The sequence below is a fragment of the Aspergillus pseudonomiae genome (genome assembly GCF_009193645.1).
Source record: "Aspergillus pseudonomiae strain CBS 119388 unplaced genomic scaffold BDV37scaffold_30, whole genome shotgun sequence".
NCBI lineage: Eukaryota > Fungi > Ascomycota > Eurotiomycetes > Eurotiales > Aspergillaceae > Aspergillus > Aspergillus pseudonomiae.
This window is the reverse complement of record NW_022476022.1, coordinates 212,158-233,101: the sequence shown is the minus strand read 5'-3', so window position 1 is coordinate 233,101 and position 20,944 is coordinate 212,158. Positions and strand designations below refer to the sequence as shown.

The 20,944-nt window shown below is 48.2% G+C and overlaps 3 protein-coding genes across 3 annotated transcripts; all 3 read left to right on the top strand.

Annotated features, from left to right (window-relative positions):
* Positions 1-5,155: 5,155 nt before the first annotated feature.
* On the top strand, positions 5,156-7,845 carry BDV37DRAFT_282785 (M13 family metallopeptidase; the record flags this gene model as incomplete). The annotated part of the gene is made up of 4 exons (XM_032087125.1): positions 5,156-6,052; positions 6,103-7,204; positions 7,274-7,674; positions 7,768-7,845. The coding sequence occupies 4 exons, from the start codon at positions 5,156-5,158 to the stop codon at positions 7,843-7,845; spliced, it is 2,478 nt and encodes an 825-aa protein (XP_031941811.1).
* A 2,984-nt stretch (positions 7,846-10,829) lies between these two features.
* On the top strand, positions 10,830-16,862 carry BDV37DRAFT_113718 (mitotic regulator LTE1). Its single transcript, XM_032078427.1, has 3 exons — positions 10,830-11,671; positions 11,757-16,084; positions 16,144-16,862. The coding sequence occupies exons 1-3, from the start codon at positions 11,283-11,285 to the stop codon at positions 16,389-16,391; spliced, it is 4,965 nt and encodes a 1,654-aa protein (XP_031941810.1). The 5' UTR covers positions 10,830-11,282; the 3' UTR covers positions 16,392-16,862.
* A 26-nt stretch (positions 16,863-16,888) lies between these two features.
* BDV37DRAFT_247480 (DIL and Ankyrin domain protein) lies at positions 16,889-20,087 on the top strand. Its single transcript, XM_032081879.1, has 4 exons — positions 16,889-17,323; positions 17,495-17,937; positions 18,005-18,409; positions 18,464-20,087. Exons 1-4 carry the CDS (start codon positions 17,134-17,136, stop codon positions 19,943-19,945), a joined length of 2,520 nt encoding a protein of 839 aa, XP_031941809.1. The 5' UTR covers positions 16,889-17,133; the 3' UTR covers positions 19,946-20,087.
* Positions 20,088-20,944: the final 857 nt, after the last annotated feature.

Here is a 20,944-nt window from a genome sequence, read left to right as displayed (position 1 = left end):
ACGAAGAGAGAGGGGGAGAGTAAAGGGAAAAAAGGCTCCGGATATCAATATAGTAAGATTAATAGCCACAAGTGGTACATTGCTGCCGTGGCACAGAAATCGAATCAGGGAGCGGGAAGAAGGGACACAAGTGGGGTGGGGGGGGGGGGTGGGAAGAGTAAGGAAGAGAACACCAGGAGCAATGTCCGTAAGGAACGAGTAGTATCCGTGGTAATGTCGCGCAATCTGTTAGTTATATTCAATCAATTCCGATCGGAGTAGGAGAAAGTGTGTGGAAGAGGGGGACCCATTTTCACAGCGCGCGGGTCAGATAACTAAGTCCATTTAGGTACTTTTTGGAGTCATCCTTCCTGCAGTGGACTTTTGGTTAGTTCGTTAGTTCGGTTCTGGAGTTGGGTGGCCCTGGCACTAGAACCAAGAATGTAACTGCTCGATCTCCAGCAGCAGCAGATGCGCGTGGCATGTGTCGTTCCGTTAATTCTTTAGTATCCGCATCTCCGTTCTTAGCAAAAGTTAGTGTCATTAGCCTCGGCGGGTAACAACCCATTGTTACCTTTAGTACCAGCGAGGTACCTCTTTGCCTCTCAAAGAGAATTTTACTTCAACATCGGGAGAAAAAGAGAAAGAAAAAGAAAAAACACGATTTAAGATTAATAATATCAAATAACGTAAAAGTCAAAATTAACATGTGAGTGACGAAACCCCCCCAAATTCACTCGAACATAAAGCCATTCACAAATACATATTACAGACTGCTTATTGTGTGACCTTAAATCTTGGGCTTTCGAAAAACAAAAACGAATTTTAAAGTGTTCCACCCTTGGACGACTCTTTAGCCTCAACTCGGTCGCTAACTGCCTTGTAGGTACGGAATATGCAGCTACTTCTATCTACTACCTTGTAAATAGATACCTACGTATTACCCTGTCGGCACTTTGTTCTCCCCTCCTTCTCGAATGTATCACTAAACCATAAACTAAGTTCGAATCCTGGAGATGTCCTTGGACTAGTACTAGTATTGAAAGAATCCTCTCAGAACTTGAAATTCCTGTCCTGTACGAACATGCCTACATAACTTGATAAGGTGTATTGCATGATGATTACCTAAGGTTTCATCCCAAACCTCCGCTGGCATGTTGGTTACGACGTTAATCCCGTCTCTCTTACCGTAAAGCCTGGCCGGAGTCTCCGATCCAAAAATTTCCACTGGTTCCCACTTGGCCCCCCTTCCTGCCAGTACCTGCAACCGAACATTGCCACGAGGTACGGATGTGACGCACGGATCGACAGATGTTTGCTAGAATAACAAGGGCTGCTTCTTCGCCGATTGCACTCCGTATTACGGCAGATAAGAACCCTCCCTAGTACCCAGCACTATTGATATGATATTTCATTCTTCCTCACTCGGGTTATAGTATTTGAAATTCCTAGCTTTCGTATTTTTGATCCTGTTGCCGAGGGTATTGGGGAAAGGGAGTTATGGGGCTGAAAAGAAATGAGCTCGTAAATCCGTTCCCGATAGATCAGAATAATAAAAAAAGAGCACGAATGATTCGTATGACTGTTTGAAGGGTTTTGTACATAAATGATCTCTTTGAACCTAATACTTCATCCACCTCGCTTATAGAATGTACTCCGTACCGTCGTACCCCCGCTAATTAATTATATGACAAGATCGCCCCATACGATATAAAAAGGGAACAATCACCTTAATTATAGAACATAAATACACAGTCGAGACGATTGGGAAAGAAAAGAACATCCAATAACACTCGAACACCGTAATGATCATCCTATAAACCCTGGTATTATTGGTGAATGGTATAGTGATCAATGCTACGATTGTACCTACAGGATGGAGTACTCTTGTCGAGTCATGTGGGTGGTCCCAGGTCCGTGGTAAGGACCAACACCTGCTCTGTGGTATCACGTACTAGTACTCCGTAGTACCGGCCGTTCCCCCCTAAAAAACCATCACCCGACAGATGGTTCTCTCGCATGAAGAAACCATGGAAAGCCTAGTGTTCGAATCGCAAAACTTTATTTTAAGATCTGTGCCCTACAGCAGTGAAAAGTTTGGTCGACGATGATATTACAAGTTTCAGACAAATAATTGAAAACAAGAAGAAGGGGAAAAAAAAGAAAAAGAAGCCATTCATTCTCCCCGAAAATCTCTGGGGAGAACGACCACGGGAACCAAAGACCCCAGAACTCCTTGAAATCCGCATGTGGGTCAATCGGTGTGTCGGATTTCATTCTTCCGGTTTCAGCTTTACGACGAACAGGGCCACCGCTCCGGCACTAAGGCAGGGGGTAGTCAAGGTCCGGCCGCCAGGACCCATTCCATCCATCACAATCTTGACGAGTCCTGAGCAAAGCAAAGCATGACTGAGCTCAGGTCAGACAGGTAGTAAACAATGCCATGCATTGCAGACACGTCCAAGATCTTGTTTGACGGATCATATTAATAGTACACAATGGATTGATATTTGCCTACCTCCTTTGAATTAATATTCTTTTTTTGCTTTTGTTTTTTCATTCTCTCTTTCTTATTTTTCTCTCTTTTCCTGAGTAGCCTTGTGATCTCAAAATTCACTTGTATTTCTCGTAAATCATCGAGTATTATACTGGGACTACCCTTGAGTGAATGAACCTGTAAAGGACATATATGTATTCTTCCACCTAGGTAGTAATGTATATTGTACGAATTGAGCAACCTCGGGGAGTGAGCAGTCACAAGGGCGCAGAAGTTCCTGTCGGCTACCGGTACATTCTGCAGCACTTCTTGTGCCTGTAGCAATTCTGAATATTTATTCGATTCATACACTATGCATAAAGCTTATCTCAGCCTTCACTCGAAGTCGATTTGTGGCTCAGAGGTCAACATTAAGGCTATCCAGTGCCATACAGTTTGGCCTGGCTTCCTCGCCTTGCATTTTATGTCTTCCCCTCTAAATGGAGATAGTAAATAAACGGTGCTTACCTAGTGCACCACGCAGACCTTCCCAATCTCTCCCGTGTTCATATTAAATTAATATACTCCGCGTAGGGCGTCTTCTGCAAGTTTGAGGCCTCCCAAGCCCGAGGTTGACCGGGTAAGTCCATTGCTATTGGCTTTTGCTATTAGTCTTACGGAGGAGGTACATCCCAAGCTAAAAGACATGACATGACCCTTCCAGCCATGTGTATTTTATTGCCTAAAGGAGCAATTGATCCTCGTCCACACCATGTTTCATTTCTGCAGCCCCACATCCCAGGCGGAGTGCTTTTCACTGTAAGGTTTCGTATCCCGTTGCCGCTAATGCTACGGACTGCCTTCCAAGGCAGCCCTTTCGACAGGGCACACCTGTCAGATGGTATATGAGATGTCCTGCAAACATATGATGGATCACAATCCTGTGTTTCTCGCGTTGCAGTGGAAGTGCTCAGACTTCCATATTTTCTGAGCCCCTTGTCCTCACATACCAGGCGGGAGAGTTCTAGAAACGGCAGTCCATGTCTACCGGCATTTAGTTACGTTTGATATTCTTACGGATTGGTGGCTGGACCGGTTAGAGTTGGGTCTAATTTCTCGCGTGGCTTCTCCCGCTCACGAGCCAAGCCAATATCTTCAGCTGCTATAGGTCCACTGCTTCCCCAACCTTCGCGACTTGGGTGAATTCTGGTTAGATACGTTCTCCCTTCGACATCGGAACGCCGGAAAGAAAGCCAAAACAAGGTTATTCGGCTACCTGTCACCGTTTCTCATCTATATGATAGATTGCATCTATTGGTGATCGGTATTTACACAATCTGACATATACTGTGTACCAACATCTGTGCTCGTACTCCACACCATCAGCAATGAGCTTAGTGAGCTCTAGAAGCGAAAAAGAAAAACGAAAACAACTGTCCTACTTTGCTGAAGAGTAGATCATATACCGTTATGGAGATAGAAAACTAGGCCAACAATGTGGGATATCATTCTAGACCAATCGCTTTACCAACTTTTTTGTCTCCAGCCAATCCCAATAATCTCTTCGCCGTAGAACCGTCCATCGTTATTTAAATTGGTAACTCTACCGTTTTGAATGCCTCAATTCCCGAACATTGTGCGAGGCATTTCCGCCTGGTCGCGGAGCTGGTCGTATTTGGAATGGAGCAACAAGTATAAACACCCAACTGAATACGGGATATGCTTTCCTTATGCTCTCTCATAGTGAGCTATTAGGATCTATGAGTATATCACTGCAGTACTATGTTTCAGTCGCGAGGTTGAAAAGGTGCTCAATCATATATTCCTTTCACCCGGCACCGAGTAGAAGCCCTACGGGATACGCAGTACACCATACCCAAGAGGGGGCTGAAATTTCTAGCAAAGCCATACTTTCTCACTGATACCAGAAAACAAGGTTTGTTGGCCGTGGCGTTGTGATATATCAGGATGTAACTCAAACATTGAAAAGGACTGACCAAACCTGGTCAGGGATTCGTATTTGTCTTGATTGGTATGGCGAGCTGTGATGAGGCAGATGCGCTTATTTTCCAGGTTGCCATGCCCCATATTGGTGTATTCCCTTGACTCTCAGCTAGACAGCTCCTGCCATAAAACATCTTTAGGTACAACAGGAAATGCACTTCAGAAAAAGAAAGTCTGGTAAGCTCGGGAGAATACCTTCAGGGTTGAGCCAATTTGACATAAGCTTAAAAGGAGTTGTGGGGCGCTCTTTTCGTCCAATTAAATGAGTATTTGGTGCTGTGATGACTACTACTAGTAGCCACTAACAGTAATCGAGTAGGGACGGTAGACTTTCGAACGTTCAGGTGCACTCAGCAGGTTATTCTTTAAGATCGTGCCAATTGTGCTAGATGGGGTTCATTTGAAACTATCTCTATCTCTTGTCGTTTAACGGTGACTGTTCTTTGTTGTGATGTATAGCAAAGCAAACGAGTGTCGACATTTCTGAGCGTAGGATAAAGCTGACTCATCAGTGAGAACCATGTGACGCCATCAATGGATGTGAAACAACGACCATTCCTCCTAATTTATCCCCTTCCCCTTGAATGCTTCTCGATGGTGCTAGGCAAGGCATCTATATGAAGTTATATTGCAGACTAGTGGGATCTTCATTATCTTATATCATTGAATGTGATTGTGCCCCGTGTGAAAGGTGAGATGCGCGGTCTGCAGGATAGCATGCCCAGCTCCCCCCTTAAAAGGTTAGCAGTCAATCCTTCCATTAGACAGCAGCAGGGTGCTTATCGTACATGTACCAGCGATGTGGAGCTTGAGAGTACCTCCCTCTTGCGACACATCTCGACGCCCGAGCTTGAGAAAAGCCGATCGCTTCTTGAATATCCGCAAGATGCCGAAGCCCATGTTGGTGTGCTTCGGGAGGGCCCTTTGAGAAATCATGCCTCGTGGTTCTCCCTTGCCCGCTGTACGATATTTGCGGTTCTGTCCTTCCTTTCAGTCGCCTACTATTTTTGGTTTATAATTCCTGGTACGTCACCGTCACCCATGCCATATTCCTTGCTTTCTCTGACGAAGTGGCTGGTTGTATCAGACGGACCATCTGAAAGCGTTCCTCCGCGTCCTGTGACGACTTCGATTTGCGAGACCCCCGAATGCGTACACGCCGCATCTGAAATCCTCTATAACCTTGATCCGAATTATGCTCAAATTGATCCCTGCACCGATTTCGACCAGTATGTCTGCGGGGGTTGGAGAGAACGGCATGACATGCGCCCTGACCAGGGCGCCATATTTGCTGGAACTATGATGAGTGAAGCTGCGCAGACGCGCCTTCGTCACTTGCTTAGCTCTTCGGAACCTTCGGAGCCAGCCGACTCAAAAAATTTTGAGAAATTGAAGGCAGCGTACACTGCCTGTATGGACGAGACGACGGTCACCAAACGGGGAAGCAAACCGCTTGATAACATGCTGGCCGAGTTTGAGAAGATATATAGCCGAGACTCGATCTCTCTTAAAGAATCAGACGCCGACCTCACAAAAGCAATACTCTACCTCATGGAATCCGGTGTTGAGGCCTTAGTATCCCCTTTTGTTGCTGTGAGTAATCCACGCTCCTTGTTGACTTTGAACATGTCTCACATTCATAGCCTGATGATCGTGACCCGGACTCCGTCGCAATATTTGTGAATCCGCTTGGTGAAATCGGACTTCCAGCAAGAGAATACTATAACAGTACAGAAACTGTCAAAGAATACACTACGGTAGTGGAGAAAGTGCTTGGAGAATTTGCCGCTAGTAGTGGGACAAAGCACCATCTGCGCGAGGTCATTACTTTCGAAGCGAAAATAGCAGATGTTACCCCCGACACACAAAGCCAGGAGGATGTGACCAAGTCCTATAACCCGCGGACCATTGAGGAGACCCAATCTCTCCTCCCGCAAATCTCCATGTCGGACATAATATCAGCTCTGGCGCCATCGGACTATAGGAGCGATCGTTTGATAGTGGGCTCTCCGTCCTATATGAAATCATTATCATCCATTTTAAACGATACCCCAAGAGAGGTCATCCATCTTTATTTCAGCTGGAAAATTATACAGACCTACGCAGATGAAGTAGAAGACGCGAAAATCCAGCCTCTTCGTGAGTTCAACAATAGGCTTGCAGGAAAGGACCCGCAGGCCACAGAAGAAAGATGGCGGAAATGCATTAGGTCCCTGGACGATAACCTTGGCTGGACGTTGAGCCGATTTTACGTTCTTGATTCATTCTCTGAAGCGTCAAAAGACCTCGGTGATCAGATAGTATCAGACATCAAGGAGCGTTTCGTGTATACCTTACGCCAGACGAGCTGGATGCCCTCCGAAGTCAGAGATCTGGCCATCAAGAAAGTCGGGAACATTGTTCAGAAGATTGGCTATCCCACACAAAGTCCTAATGTGATGGACCCAGGAGATGTAGAGAAGTATTATCAACATCTGAAGGTATCCAACGAAACCTTCTTCGAGAATACGGTCGCCGCCGCAAAGTTTGACCTACGCAATGAATGGTCGAAGCTAGGAAAGCCAACGGATAGAAATGAATGGGGCATGACTGCGCCCACCGTGAACGCATACTACAACCCCCCGGGCAATGAGATCGTTTTCCCTGCCGGGATTATGCAACCCCCAGCCTTTTACGGGCCATCTGCTCCTTTATACCTGGCTTATGGGGCATTTGGAGCTGTCAGTGGACACGAACTATCACATGGTAAGTAGCGAGACAATATACATAGTTGGGGGCAAATGGAGGACGCATTGGCTTATACTGCTGCAATAGCATTCGATTCGACAGGTAGACACTACGACGAGACTGGAAACTATACCGATTGGTGGGATGACAAGACGGTCGACGCGTTCGAAGAGCGAGCCCAGTGTTTTGTCGACCAGTACTCGGACTTCACCGCTCCTGAGCAGGATTCGGAGCCCCTCCACGTCAACGGACGTCTTACTCTTGGTGAGAACATCGCGGATGCGGGAGGAATTGGTGCGGCCTATCACGCTTGGAAAAAACATGAACAGGTCTCCCCGGATCCTCAGCTGCCCGGTCTTTCTAAGTTCACCAAGGAGCAGCTCTTCTTCATTTCATATTCAAACTGGTGGTGTAGTAAGACTACTGCAGAAGCCGCTCGAAAGGCTATATACAACGACCCACATGCCCCCAAACCAGCAAGGATTATTGTGAGTGCTATAGTTTCTTTTTTCAGTCTTGCACCAGCCTCTGTGATCAAATCGAACATCCTCCGAAAGCAGTGTAGCTAACGGTCGCCATAGGGGACGATGCAAAACTCTCGAGAATTCAAGGAAGCGTTTAACTGCCCGATGAAGAAGCCCGTCTGCAAGCTCTGGTAGCTGAAACAGACGAGGTAGGGGACTATTCATCATTCATCGGACGAATGGCGTAATTTGTGGGAATAATTATGGACTTATCAAGCTATTCTATCTACGCGTAAAGAATGAGTTACAAGCTATATTTACGGGCTGATCTCTTCAAAGAACATTTGAGGTCTTACCAGATAGGCCTATACTAGAAATTAGCCGTGGTTGCACCATATGCCTTGCTGCGTGATACTGATAGTCACCGCACTTTTCTTACCGCTCCTAAAATATAACTCTGTGAGATATACCTAGGCTCGTGACAGGTCAAGTGCCCTGCTGACAGGCTGCCTAAACACAGCTAAAAGGGCACTTCATTGTCCAAGGCGAACAGAATTTTGACATGAGACAGTAGCCGACTCGAGAGAATCCCCACATGGTGGAAGAAAAGGCCTAGCGTGGAGTTGACCGGCTCATGTTGGCATCGAAGGTTTCGGATCGAAGATCAGATAGCTCCTTGCCTAAAACAGTCCCGAATTCACAAAAGTACGATGTATAGCTCATGTTTCTTCTGATCATATGAGCAGACGGGTGAAGTATATATGCTATTGTGATGCAGTTTGTCTGCAGATACTAAGTTTACTAACTACTCGTAGTCTCGTACTCACGGAACGTCTGGGAGGTGGGCTCCGACTTTTGACCCATCAACTTCCCTAATCCGAACTTCTCCCTATTTGCTGCCTTCCTCTATGGACCTTGGACCACTTCTCGTGCTCCCTCAGTCGAGTAGATCACACTCTAACGTCCAACCGAATTTGGGTCTATTGATCCACTTAGGTACTGCAAGGCTTCGGCGCTTGACATCCAAATTTCGGCAGTAGTCGAAAGCCCCAACGCTAGAGGTCAGTTTGCGGGCTAGACTGTTATCGTCCGTTTGGGTTGCCTTGTTATGTACGTCATTGATCAATCTTTTGGGTAGTTTTACCATCCTCTTTGGCTTTCTGAGACGGGACAGCGCCCGGTCAGTTCCCTAATCAACGAACTGAAATGGGATATTTGGTACTCCGTACTGTACCAAGCTACACTCTCATCGAGGGGGTCCGGCTATTATACCCCATAGATCTCTCTGCTTTCCTAAGAATAGAACGTTCTCGAGGTCTAGTTCCTTGAAAAGGAGACATGATCCTTTTTTTAATTTTTATTTTATTTTGTTTTGTTTTATTTTGTTTTTATTTTGATCTTTCTTTAGAAAATGACCCTCGCAGAGCTGTCCTGCTGGAGTCATCCCATCCCTTAAATGCTGGACGCTAAGAGACGATCGGCCTCAGACCCGCCACAACGGTCAACAAGGCTAACCGGAAGAACGATAGTCCAGGGTTGATGAACCGCATCATTCCCGAGGCTGGGAAAACTCCTGTCATTCTGGGGCCCTGAACTCTTCTTGTCATTGGCACCTAACGGCTTCCGAATACCCCGACCAACGCAGGTGCTAATGTAAGTCGACTGCACGAAGCTTAGATGGATTGGCCAATGTGATTTCCTGCTAGTAATTATTATTCTTGACCTTTTTCTCTCTTCAGTTCTCTTCTAGCCCCCCCTTTTTTTCTTTAACCCCTTTGCCTTCTATTGTAGCCGAGGAGACCTCTCAAGAAATATCTCCTTTTTTCTTTATCTTCTCTTTATCTTAACCTTTATATCCCCTATGTTGGGTTTAAGGGGTATTGATGAACGTTGGGTACGGTCCAGGATGTCACAGATGGGCTGATCATTCGATGTGCCCAAATTCCCAATTTTCAAGAGGCTCCACATTACTGTTCCCCTAAATTCCGAGGTTGGAGATTGCGCCCTTATTAACACAAGTGAGGGAAAGCAAAAGTAATCTGATACGTAAAGAAAAAAGAAAAAAGAAAAGTGAAAAAAGAGCTCTAATATTTCCAATGTATTGGGCCCAATCACGGAGTTCGTTTCGTTTGTTTTTACTAGTATTTTAGCTCGGTGAGGTAGTATTTCTGATGGCTTATTCGATGCTACCTCGCAAGCTATTGAAGTAGACATCAACTGTCGGTAAGCCGACCACAGATAGTCTGAACTGACAGATCGAGGTGTTGAGTGTACATTCAATGTACGAGTATCGCCAGTAGACGTAGAATAGACCAATTCGGATCCGATCGGTTTTGTTGAGCCAAGCCTGAAGGCGCCCATGACGAGTCCATTTGCATGGACCATTATCATCATGTAATAGGTAAGTAATCCACTCACTTCCAGGAATTCTTACTCCAAACTAGGATGAAGTGGTGAGTAAGTCGGTACAGAAAGTCGAGTCGTGAGAAGTCTCGTGTATGGCATGACAGCCTTGACCAGAGATAGACGCGTCGTCTCACGCGGACTACCAGTAGTGCTCCGTACTTAGTCTCCTCAATAGTGCCGCGGTTACGATTTGCTCGGAGGTCGTCCCACGATCTGGATTTTGGTAGATCAAAACCTCAGCTGACCGACTTTTAGAGGAAACTACGAGTAGCGAGGAGGCGATATAGTAGTTCACGAGTACTCCGCACTTGGTATGGCTAAGATCATCGTCGGAGGGTGAAGCCAAGTGGGTGACTTAATATCTGCAATCCCTCGAAAGAGGGACTCTCCTCTCGCCCGTAACGAGTGAACATACTTGCTTCCAGGAAATATACTTTGACTATCAGATACTCCGCAGAATGCGCCGAAATTCCTTCAGTGCCTTGCCTCGCGGGTAGATTGGGGGGAAAAAAGAAACATTTCAAAACAAAACAAAAGGAAAGGGAAAAAAAAAAGAACAGTCTTTTTTTGGAGTTTCTTCAGTGTATACCTGGTGTATGGATGTACCGAGTTTCCCCAACAGGACTGCTTGCTGGATGGTTCCTCTCGGCTGCAGTGGATGGTTCCGCTCTGTTGGAACTCTTTTTAGTACGGAGTACGGTAGTTTTTCACTGGTTAGTGGCCAACTAAATCTGTACCTTTAGGCGTCTTTTTCCTCTCCAACTCCACCGCGCCGCTCCTCCTCCACTCTTCTCATCCCGTTCTTTTTTTTTAATGATCACTGTTTACGTCGTTCTTACTGGTACTTTCCCTATCGATATTATTTCTCCCTCTTCACTGTACTTACATTCACTCGTTTCTCTTTCTTCTCCTACCCTTCACTTTTTCCGGTTGTTTTGCGAATATCTACTGCCATCTTCCCTACAACATCGCAAAGAAAGAAAAACCCCCCCATGTCCCGTCGCCTTTAAACGAACGTTTGATCTTTCCAATCGTACCGAGTCTGGTCATGTCGTGTCACAAGAACGGACTACGATCCTGGCCGAGGCTATTAATGCTCTCTTGTACCATCTAGAATTTTTCGACTCGGTGGATGAAAGATTCTATATTTGCCATCGTAAGGGTAGGGGCCCTCTCCTGGTCCTTGCTGAGAAGCAGCGTGTGTTGGGTACACTACTTTATCCGATATGGAGCCGAATTTGACGCGCGTGGAGTCGCCCGGTGGGAAACCAGGTCATGCACCAGGCAAATCGATAACCGCTTTACTCGAACGGAACTTCGGTTCGAATACGCAGAGCACCCCCGAGGACAAGAATGCGATATGCACTTTGCGACGCGCTCACACAGTGGCACAGGGAAAGAACGTGGGAGAGAAATCAAAAGTGGGCTCCAAGACAGCAAGGGAGAGAATAGCAACCTCGTTTCTAAGAGTGAAGGACAGTCATGAATTGCTTCGGAAGCGTTCATCTAAACGACTCGACACCCCGGCTTCTCCACGTGATACGCCTGCAGCAGCGAGGGAAGCGAATCATTTCACGGTTGGAAATGTTGGTCAGAATGGAAAGATCTTCCTGAGGTAAGGCCAGGTTGTAATTCGCCAGGACCCGTGCGACGGGTGTGACAGACTGAACAGAAAACTAACTAGCGCGCTTATCTATTAGACCGATTCGTAACCAGTCTCTCAAGGAACCTCGTCCGCAGCCCTTTGCTTCGTCTGTCGGCCAATCTAAAGGCGACCACGTCCACTCGCGCGGACTCGACGGCCATGGAGTGGACGAACCTTCTCGGTGGTCCAACTCGCAGCTCTCGGAGCTGCGCCCGGAACTCATACCTGAAGAAACGTGCGACGACCGTAAGTCGATTAAAACAGAATCGACGCGATCTGGACCATATCGTTCCCTCCATCACCCGCGCCCTCGAGCGCGCTCTTTTTCAACAATCTCGGAGCAGGGATCAACCTTTCGCGCAGGGGCCAACGGAGAATTTCGTATCTTCATTGATCGATCGGACGACCGACCCAAGTCTGCAGATGGATCTTTACGCCCAACCCTGGGGACTTCAATACCTCATTACGGCTGGGATTTTTCCCATTATGGTGCCGATGGAAGCACTCCCCTTTACAATTCTATATACTCGAGGGCCTCATTATCGGACAACTGTCTGGCCGCGCGCTTCTTGCGGGAAAGCTTGAACACTGGCCCGATCTCTGATGTATATCTTAGCCAACCAGATAGGCCGTCCTTTGCCGCCTCGATGTTCTCTGGAACACCTGCCATAGAGCTAACTCGGGGATCTACTGCCACCGACAAACCAATCCTATATGAACTCAAAGAGCCCATTGAGCCGTCAATTTTCGAGAATTTAGTTCCGGAGATGGATGATGATCGGGTAGTTCGGTATGTTCCACGTACCAAGGACATCAGCGCTGCTACCCCGGCCCGCATTGTTGCGCAGATATCGTCTGAATCTTTCATGGATTATGAATTGGTCTCGGATTTCTTCCTCACATTTCGTTCCTATCTCTCCGCCAGCTCTCTCCTTGCTCTTCTGCTTGCGCGACTGCAATGGGCGATTAACCGCCTGCAGGACGATGGGAGAATCATTCGTATTCGCACGTTTGCAGCTCTTCGACATTGGATCTTGAATTACTTTGTCGACGATTTTATTCCCGACTATGACCTTCGGGTTCGTTTCTGTGAAACGATCAATCGTATGTATGAGAGTGTCAAGGCTCGAGAAGGTGGCGGAACGAGTGATTTAAAGATCCTCATCGACCTCAAACGGTGCTGGTATGGAAGATGTTCTTCCTACTGGGACTTTCAGGACCAACACATCGCATATCACACCCCAGACTACCTCATTGTTCCAGGCGGCGATGAACAGCTGGCGACAGGCTGTGCTGAAAGTCATCTAAAAATGGTTCGTACTACAAGTGGCCAGGACCGTGAAGGCCGGCCCCGGCCACCCCATGTGCGGAATGATTCATCAGCTACTGCCAAGAGTATGCCAGTCTCGGCAGACAGTGACCGGAGTATTCACGCAACGTCGTGTTCTCTACCGCCTAAATCTCCTAAACGCCTCTCTATGTCAGTTATGGACACCAAGGGCCCACATCCAGTGGCTCTTGCGCCTTTGAAACCAGTGGGTTCCCTGCAGGATCCCCCTACATCTTCCCCAATCGCATCAAGGCGGTTCCCCTTCCATAGCCATGCACATAAACGCAGTGGTAGTTTCTCAGATTCTGCGCGAGACGGCAGAGCGCCTTTGTCTTTGCTCAAGCTCGATTCGCAAGGGCACCTCTCGACCGCGGATACCTTGAACCTTGGTGCCTTAATACGCGGTGAGCTATATGCTCCGGCTGAGTCGTACATGACAATGATGGCCCCGCCGTCTCCCCCTCTACCGTTTTCTTCTGGCACGGACCGACAAAGTCAGCCTGAGGAAACATCCAAGCCTGCTATTTCGAGTTCTGGCGTTAAGACTATTATTGGGTCGATACGCCGTGCTCTGAACAGTAGAAATGGGGGCCAAGGTACATCTACGCGGAACACACACGGGCATTTCGCCCCGTCAAGTCGAGGCAAAACGTCAGCTATGCCAACAAACGTCGCGTTTGGTTCAGATTACTACCGAGACAGAAAGGCAGCGACTGCGGCCAAGAAACCAACGAGGATTGATATCCTGTGTGATAGGTCATTGCAAGAGTATCACCGTGCTCTTACTGGGTATGTCGACGCCAAAGATGATGACCCAGTTCAGGAGGCGGGTACTCTGCGGTCCAAAAGATCCTGGGTCGGACCTGGCGTGGATGTCGATGAACTTGATCACCCGGCCCTTCGGCCTGACCAAGGTCGAACTAAGAGTGTATTGACGGGTGGCAGTAAATCTATCGTCATCGTTGATGACACTGGTTTTAGAAATCCTCTTATGTCCGGCGCGGCTGGTCTCGAACAACCCCCTGGCTTTCTGAACGGAGAGCATTCGCCCATTACTCCGAGAGCTGCTTCTTTCTATCCCCAATCCCAAAGGTCAACAGTTGCTGGTGATGAATATTCGTTGCCCATTTATTTCGACGACACGGACTCTAGATCACTCAGCAGAGCCTCCCAGTTTCTGCGCCCGCCAGGCCTCTTTGCATCACAAAGATCTAGCTCTGTAGGGCGTGGATCAACATCATGGAAAAGGACGTCGCCATCACTTCGTCTTCGCAAGTATGCTTCTTTTCAAAGCGGAATATCAAGACAGCGTCTGGCAGTGGTTGCCGAGCCAGATATTCCGAGTGTAGACCAAGTCTCGCCAGGAAACATTGAAAAACCGGCTGGTCCGACGCTTCGCAGACGCCCTGGTGGAGATCTACGTCAGATGCGAGATGGCCTGGGTAGTCCATTACCCTCACAGCCAGCGTCTTTTGTGTCAGGTACTACATACCGGAGTTCTACCGCTGATAGCGGAGCCAGTCATTCGACAGATGTTCATTCGAGGCCTCTAACCCATTTAATTCCTCCTAACCCTCGATTCTCACTCCTACAAACACATTCATCACAGGATCTAAGACGTTCATTTGAGGCGGCCATCGCGCAGTTTGCGCAAATTCCAGACGACGACGACGGGGGAGTCGAGTCAGCTTTAATGAAGCTTGAAGGCAAATGGACAGGAGGGCCCACTGACACTGCTGCTGAGCCGCAGAAGAACCACCAGGCTCAGCGTAGCGCGCGTGAACAGGAGTTCTACCACACTCCTCATGTCCGCACCGGATGGGACGCTGGGGTCCATAGACGCCAAACCTTGGCCAGCGAAAGCTCGGCTTATTCACACTTTCGAGGGCGCAGTGTCCCTCGCAGGCCTTATTCCGAGTCGCTCGCAGAGTCGGAAGACTCGTACAGCTCTATACCTCTCCTTGAGCGTGGACTAAGCGATGAATCAATGAAAAAGCCTAGCCAGAGCCGAACCAATTCACATCAGGCTGCGCCTGGTCGAGTCCAGCCGAGCGATGCCTCAAGTAAATACACCTGGTATACAGAATCATCGCACCCTTCTTTCGATATCGTGAAGGAGACCGAGAGTATCAAGCGCATTCCACGAGGGTCAACGTTCCCGGCGCCTCATGGCTTTAGTCGCCGTCTCTCAGGCCTTTCTGAGAACTCAGCGAACTTGCTCGATTCTCAAGAGGCGGCCGATCAACGGCTTTCATTTTATACAGACAGCATGGGCCGATCGTCGTTAGGTATACCACGCCATCCTCTCGCACACCCCCCTACTCCTCCAATGACCATACAACACCGTTCTGTGACATCCTGCGCATCCCCCTTGAATCCTGCTCTTTTCCAGGCCCCACCCTTGACACCGGATCCATCCCCCAGTCGAAACATTGAGTCCGCGCACGTCCGAGCAATAGATACACAACACGTCTCTGGCGATGTTCTTTCTCGGTCAGAATGGGGCCGTCAATACCAGGACCTCGAACCTGATCATGTACCTTTCATCCTCTCTTGCGAATCTCGAAACCTCGCCCAACAGTTGACCATAATAGAAATGGCTGCACTTAGTGAGATCGACTGGAAGGATCTTGTTGACATGAGATGGAGTAGTGGATCTCCCTCGTCAGTGAGCTGGGTGGAATTTCTCATGGAAGAAGAGCGCCGGGGCATCGATCTTGTTGTGGGACGTTTCAACCTAATGGTGAAATGGATCCTCTCGGAGATCGTTCTCACACGTGATATCCATGAGCGGGCTCGCACTATTGCCAAGTTCATCCATACGGCTGCACATGCCAGACGCATGTGTAATTATGCGACTATGCTTCAGATCGCTATCGCGCTATCCTCTACTGATTGCTCTCGGCTTCAACAGACTTGGGCACTTGTGCCATCTGAAGACAGGGGCCTCTTGAAAGATATGGAAGTGCTTATCCAGCCTGTGCGTAATTTCCATGACCTTCGTGTTGAAATGGAAACAGCAAATGTACAAGGGGGTTGCATTCCCTTTGTTGGTAAGTTTCATCTTTCAGCCTACAGATAGCCTGAGAACGAAGGTTAACTGGAGAATTAGGTCTGTATGTACATGACCTTACATACAACTCCCAGAAGCCAGCACAGGTTGCAGCCCATGACGGAGAGCCTTTGATCAACTTCGAACGCTACCGCACGACCGCTAAAATAGTGAAAAGTCTTCTTCGCTTGATTGATGCTAGTACCAAGTACACATTCGCGCCGGTGCAGGGCATCATCGAACGCTGTCTTTGGATTGCATCGCTCTCGGAAGAGGAAATCCAAACTCATAGCAAGCGGCTTGAGTAATCGATCACCGTTGCCCGGCAAGATTTCACGAGAAATAGATAAAAGGGAGGAACCCAAAGTCACATTTGGTCCCTTCGAAGTATACCCGATATAATACCCATTCTTAATACCCAAGCTTTTTGCTTTGTGCGATTGGCATTTGTTAACGACTTTTGTTATTTGTGATCATGAACTGCGAACACATGTACATTATAAACTTGCATCAGCCCGCCCGCCCGGCTTTTTCTTTTTCTGTTTCATGTTTGTTTGATTGTTAGGATCTTGGGGGAATGTTGCTATTTGTGTATTGATCTGATATCGGTTCGGGCCTGAGGTTACTTCTGCGAGCATTAGCGTTGTTGGTATGGGATCCAGTGGGTTGGAAGCATGAGCATCAAGCGCCTTTTGTTTTGAATTATGGTTCTCATTTCATCTGTATACATCAAACATAGCCCATTAATCTAAAACATGGCGCCGGAGACAACCCCGGGTGGAGGTGTCTGGGAAATCAGGCATTCCAGAAAGCTGCATGACTTGGCTGTGTTGATCTACGTAGTCACTCCTCGGCCAGGAACATCCCAATCTCCTTGGCCGTCCACTCTGCGCCTCCCGAAACCCATTCAGTCCTTCCCTCGTCCTGAAGAAGGAAGAGAACCGTTTCTTCCATTGCAACCATTCGCTTCTCCTCCATGGAGCTAGTACCTCTTTTGCGATCCCGTGCCCTCTTTGTTGGTTCTTGAAGCTGGCTTGATTCTCCGTCATTATGGATTCGACTGCTTCCCTCCGCGGGGCTTCGGACGAGGTCGACCGCAACGATAGTGATCCTGACCCGATTCACACTCATAAAAAGCAACTTTCTCAAGAGCTTCCGGATGATTTACCCAAGTCTTTGGACGACCGTCGTTCCGTCCCCATGATTCAACCCGAGACTGAGATGTATGATGGTTGGCAAGGTGCGCAACTTCTTCCCCGCTGTACGGTCGCGCAGGCTGCAGGAACTAAAGATAGTTTCCGAGGCCACGGAGACTTCCCACAACTATATATACAAACGCGACCGTGTTATGCTCAACCCACAAAGTCCTGAACACGAAAAGAATGCTGACCTCAGTCTCTTCTCACCCTAGGCCAATCCCAGTTTCTCACGACGCCTGTGGCTGCGAAACCGTTGAGCTTCAGTCTCGCCCTGGATGATCACTCGCATGACGACGAACATAGTTTACAGGCCCAGTATGGGCGGGGCCTTGCGGCTGCGGTGGATGACGATAATGAGTCGACTACTACGGCTCGGCTGGAGGACAGCGATGCCCGGCTGATGGAGATGCTCGCTGCGCAGGCGGCCCACCGGGAAGTGGATTCACTAGGCGCGGATGAGGAAGCCATCGCAGCGGACGAAAAGCTGTCGGAAACAGAGAAGAAGGATATCTTGCAACGAAGTTTGAACATGGCTGCGAGTAACGGCGATGTAGAACGTGTGCGCAAGTTGGTACAGGGCAAAGCGAAAGATTATGTAGATGTGAATCTGCCAGATGAGGAGGGAACCGTGCCGTTAATCTATGCCAGTTGCTTTGTATGTAATCCATTCCCCGGGTTTTGCTTTTTATTCAATGCGATTACCGCGGCTGACTGGATCCCAGGGGCACCAAGACGTAGTTTCAGCCCTTCTGAACGCAGGTGCCAATGTTGACCAACAGGATCGCAATCAATGGAGCGCCTTGATGTGGGCCATGACAAACAGACACAAGACGATTGCGAAGATCCTTCTCGACCACGGAGCGTCGCCGGATATCAAGTCCTCGTCTGGGGGCACTGCTTTTGATTTCGCCCAGCCGGGAAGCGAGATTTCGGAATACCTGCATGAGAACGGCTATCATTTTGGTCCTACTGTGATTGAAGATGATTTTTACGACGCTGGTTTGGCGCACGGGCGGTTCGAGGAGGAACTTGCGGAGACAGAAATGAAGAGAAGGATGATGATGGAAGAAAGTGCTATTAATCTGGAAGTTGACCTATCAAGCCTGGGGCTCGATGAGAAGTTTGATGTAAGTGTATAGTTTTACTTCATATGGCGGCGCTGATTCTGAACTGTCTAGCAGTCACTCGATGAGGAAGAGCTGGAAGAAGAACAACAGGAATTTGTCTGGGATCGATGCCTGAACGACCAAATGTTCGTCTTCCAGGAAAGCGAACTAGAGAGGATCTTAAATATGATCATCACGAACATGACTCCGCAGCGATCTCCGTCGCAGAAGCCAGTCCCCGCCAACCTCCTTTTCCTTAGTGCCCGGTACGCACATTACCATGCTAGCCCCGAATTACTCGCGAAGCTACTTGTCTCAGCCACAGATAAGATCAACGATGTTGTTGAACGTCATCAATGGGACATGACGATATTGGCATTCTGGATGTCGAACGCCACCTTACTTTTACATTACCTGAAAAAGGACGGGGGTCTCGTGGAGGCGACTGTCGAGTTCCAATTGCACCTGGCGGAACTTATAAATGAGATATTCATCTTAATCATCCGAGACGCCGAGCGCCGAATGAATAAGGTGCTAGACGAGGCGATGCTCGATCACGAGACGATCCCCGGACTAGAAGATGTTCACTTCCAAAACGAGTGGAAGCTTTTCCGCTCCAAGACCAAGACCAAAGCCCCCGAGCCCGCCGAGAAGCGCTTCCGGCCACCATCCCCGCGGCGACGAGCACAGGTTTCACCGCGGAATATCACTTCCCTGCTTTCCTCAACCCTTTTCGTGCTAGATCTCTACGATGTTCACTCAGTCATTACTACTCAGATCCTGTCACAGCTGCTGTACTGGCTAGGAGCGGAGATCTTTAATCGCATTATGACCACCAAACGTTACTTAGCCCGGACCAAGGCTATGCAGATTCGCATGAACGTATCAACCTTGGAAGACTGGGCACGTAACAATAACCGCCAGCCTGAGCACTATGAAAATGGGTCTATGTCTAGTACTGGCGAAAGCACTATGGACGCCGCCCGCAGACACCTGGCCCCGGTTATCCAGCTATTACAATGGCTGCAGTGCTTCTCATCTTTAGGAGATGATTTCGAGTCCCTTGTCACCACATTGCTTCAGTTACAGCAACTGACGCCAGCCCAGCTTCTTCATGCGGTGAAGTCATATCGGCCTGAGGTAGGAGAGAAGGGTCTTACGAAGCCAGCGACGAAATTCCTGATTGAGCTGCAACGCGATCCCGACGTGTTGTTCCGAGAGCAAGCAAAACTTCAAGGGGGCAAAGAGCAAGCGGCGGAGCCAGAAACCGGGCAGGCGGAGGGGCGGCCTCGGACTCCCCGACAAGATCAACCTGATGAGCAAGCCTCCGCCGCATCTCCAAGGTCTTTCATGACATCACCGCGTATGGATGAGCGAAATGGAGCCAACGGGATCTTCTTGGACCCATCCCTCACCCTTCCCTTCTCACTACCTACTAGTACCGACATGTTGATCAGTTACGGGGCGGGATGGGGCGGCACCAACCGAGAACGAGCACGCAAGTATATTCCTACCGTGCCTCCCGAGGTGTTGAGTCGGTTCGATCGTGACAGTTGAAGCGAAGATCGTTGCGCTGCCTGACCGTTGTGTTATACCCCCCGCGCTAGAAGTGATTTTTGTTTAGCGGCATTTGCATTCGAGTATATACATTTGTTAACGCATCTCGGCCTTGTCCTATGTGGCCCCCTTGGGATGTAATAAAAAGGGTAAATCTATGACATAGAGAAATTTGGAAAGAAAAAAATTAGGATTGACAACGGACCCAACCAAAGTAGACGGGTAGCAAGAAAATGCAAAATTTAAGATGAGAGGAAAGCCTAATGTACGACAGAAACCACCGTGGGATGCCACGCATCTTGTAAGTACATAAGGATAATCATTAGGGTTACTGGATACGGAGGGGAATCGAGAGGAGAAGGTAGCGTTTTGAACATCTATATGAAACGAGTCCCCGGGTAGAGACTGTCGTTTAATATAGAGTTGGGCAGACGGGGCCTGCTCCATTCTTGATTTTAATGACATTCATCATACTAGTACTCAGGAGTAGGATGGATGTACTGGACATGTCGTCCTTGCAAATAATTCCCTTGTTCCATTGGATCCATTGGGTCATTTTCGACAGGACCTCCCGTTTCAGGCATATGCCGAGGCGGGATTGGATCATTCTCGAAGCCAATTACCAAAACAAATCAATAATAATTAAAAAATAATGTATAGCTTCCATCCACTCCTACCAATAGTTTTTCTTTTTTTTTTTTTTTTTCTCTCACAATGAAATGGGGAACGGTCGGATTCGAGCAACGAGTGAGGGGAGTGTTCTTATTAGCCATTGTCAATAGATTACCTTCCAGGTTAAGCCGAATCGAGCACTTACAAACGAACTGCCGCTCCACTTGGTACTTCGTTTCTCGGCCCCGAAGCTCAAGGCATCAATATTTTTTTTGTGGTGGACTTCGTTTGACTTTTTGACTTCTCAGTCTATGTGGAAAATTGTCCCGTGTGTCTCATCAAGCGATCCTGGAATAGTAGCCGATGTCTTACTTGCTCGTATATCTC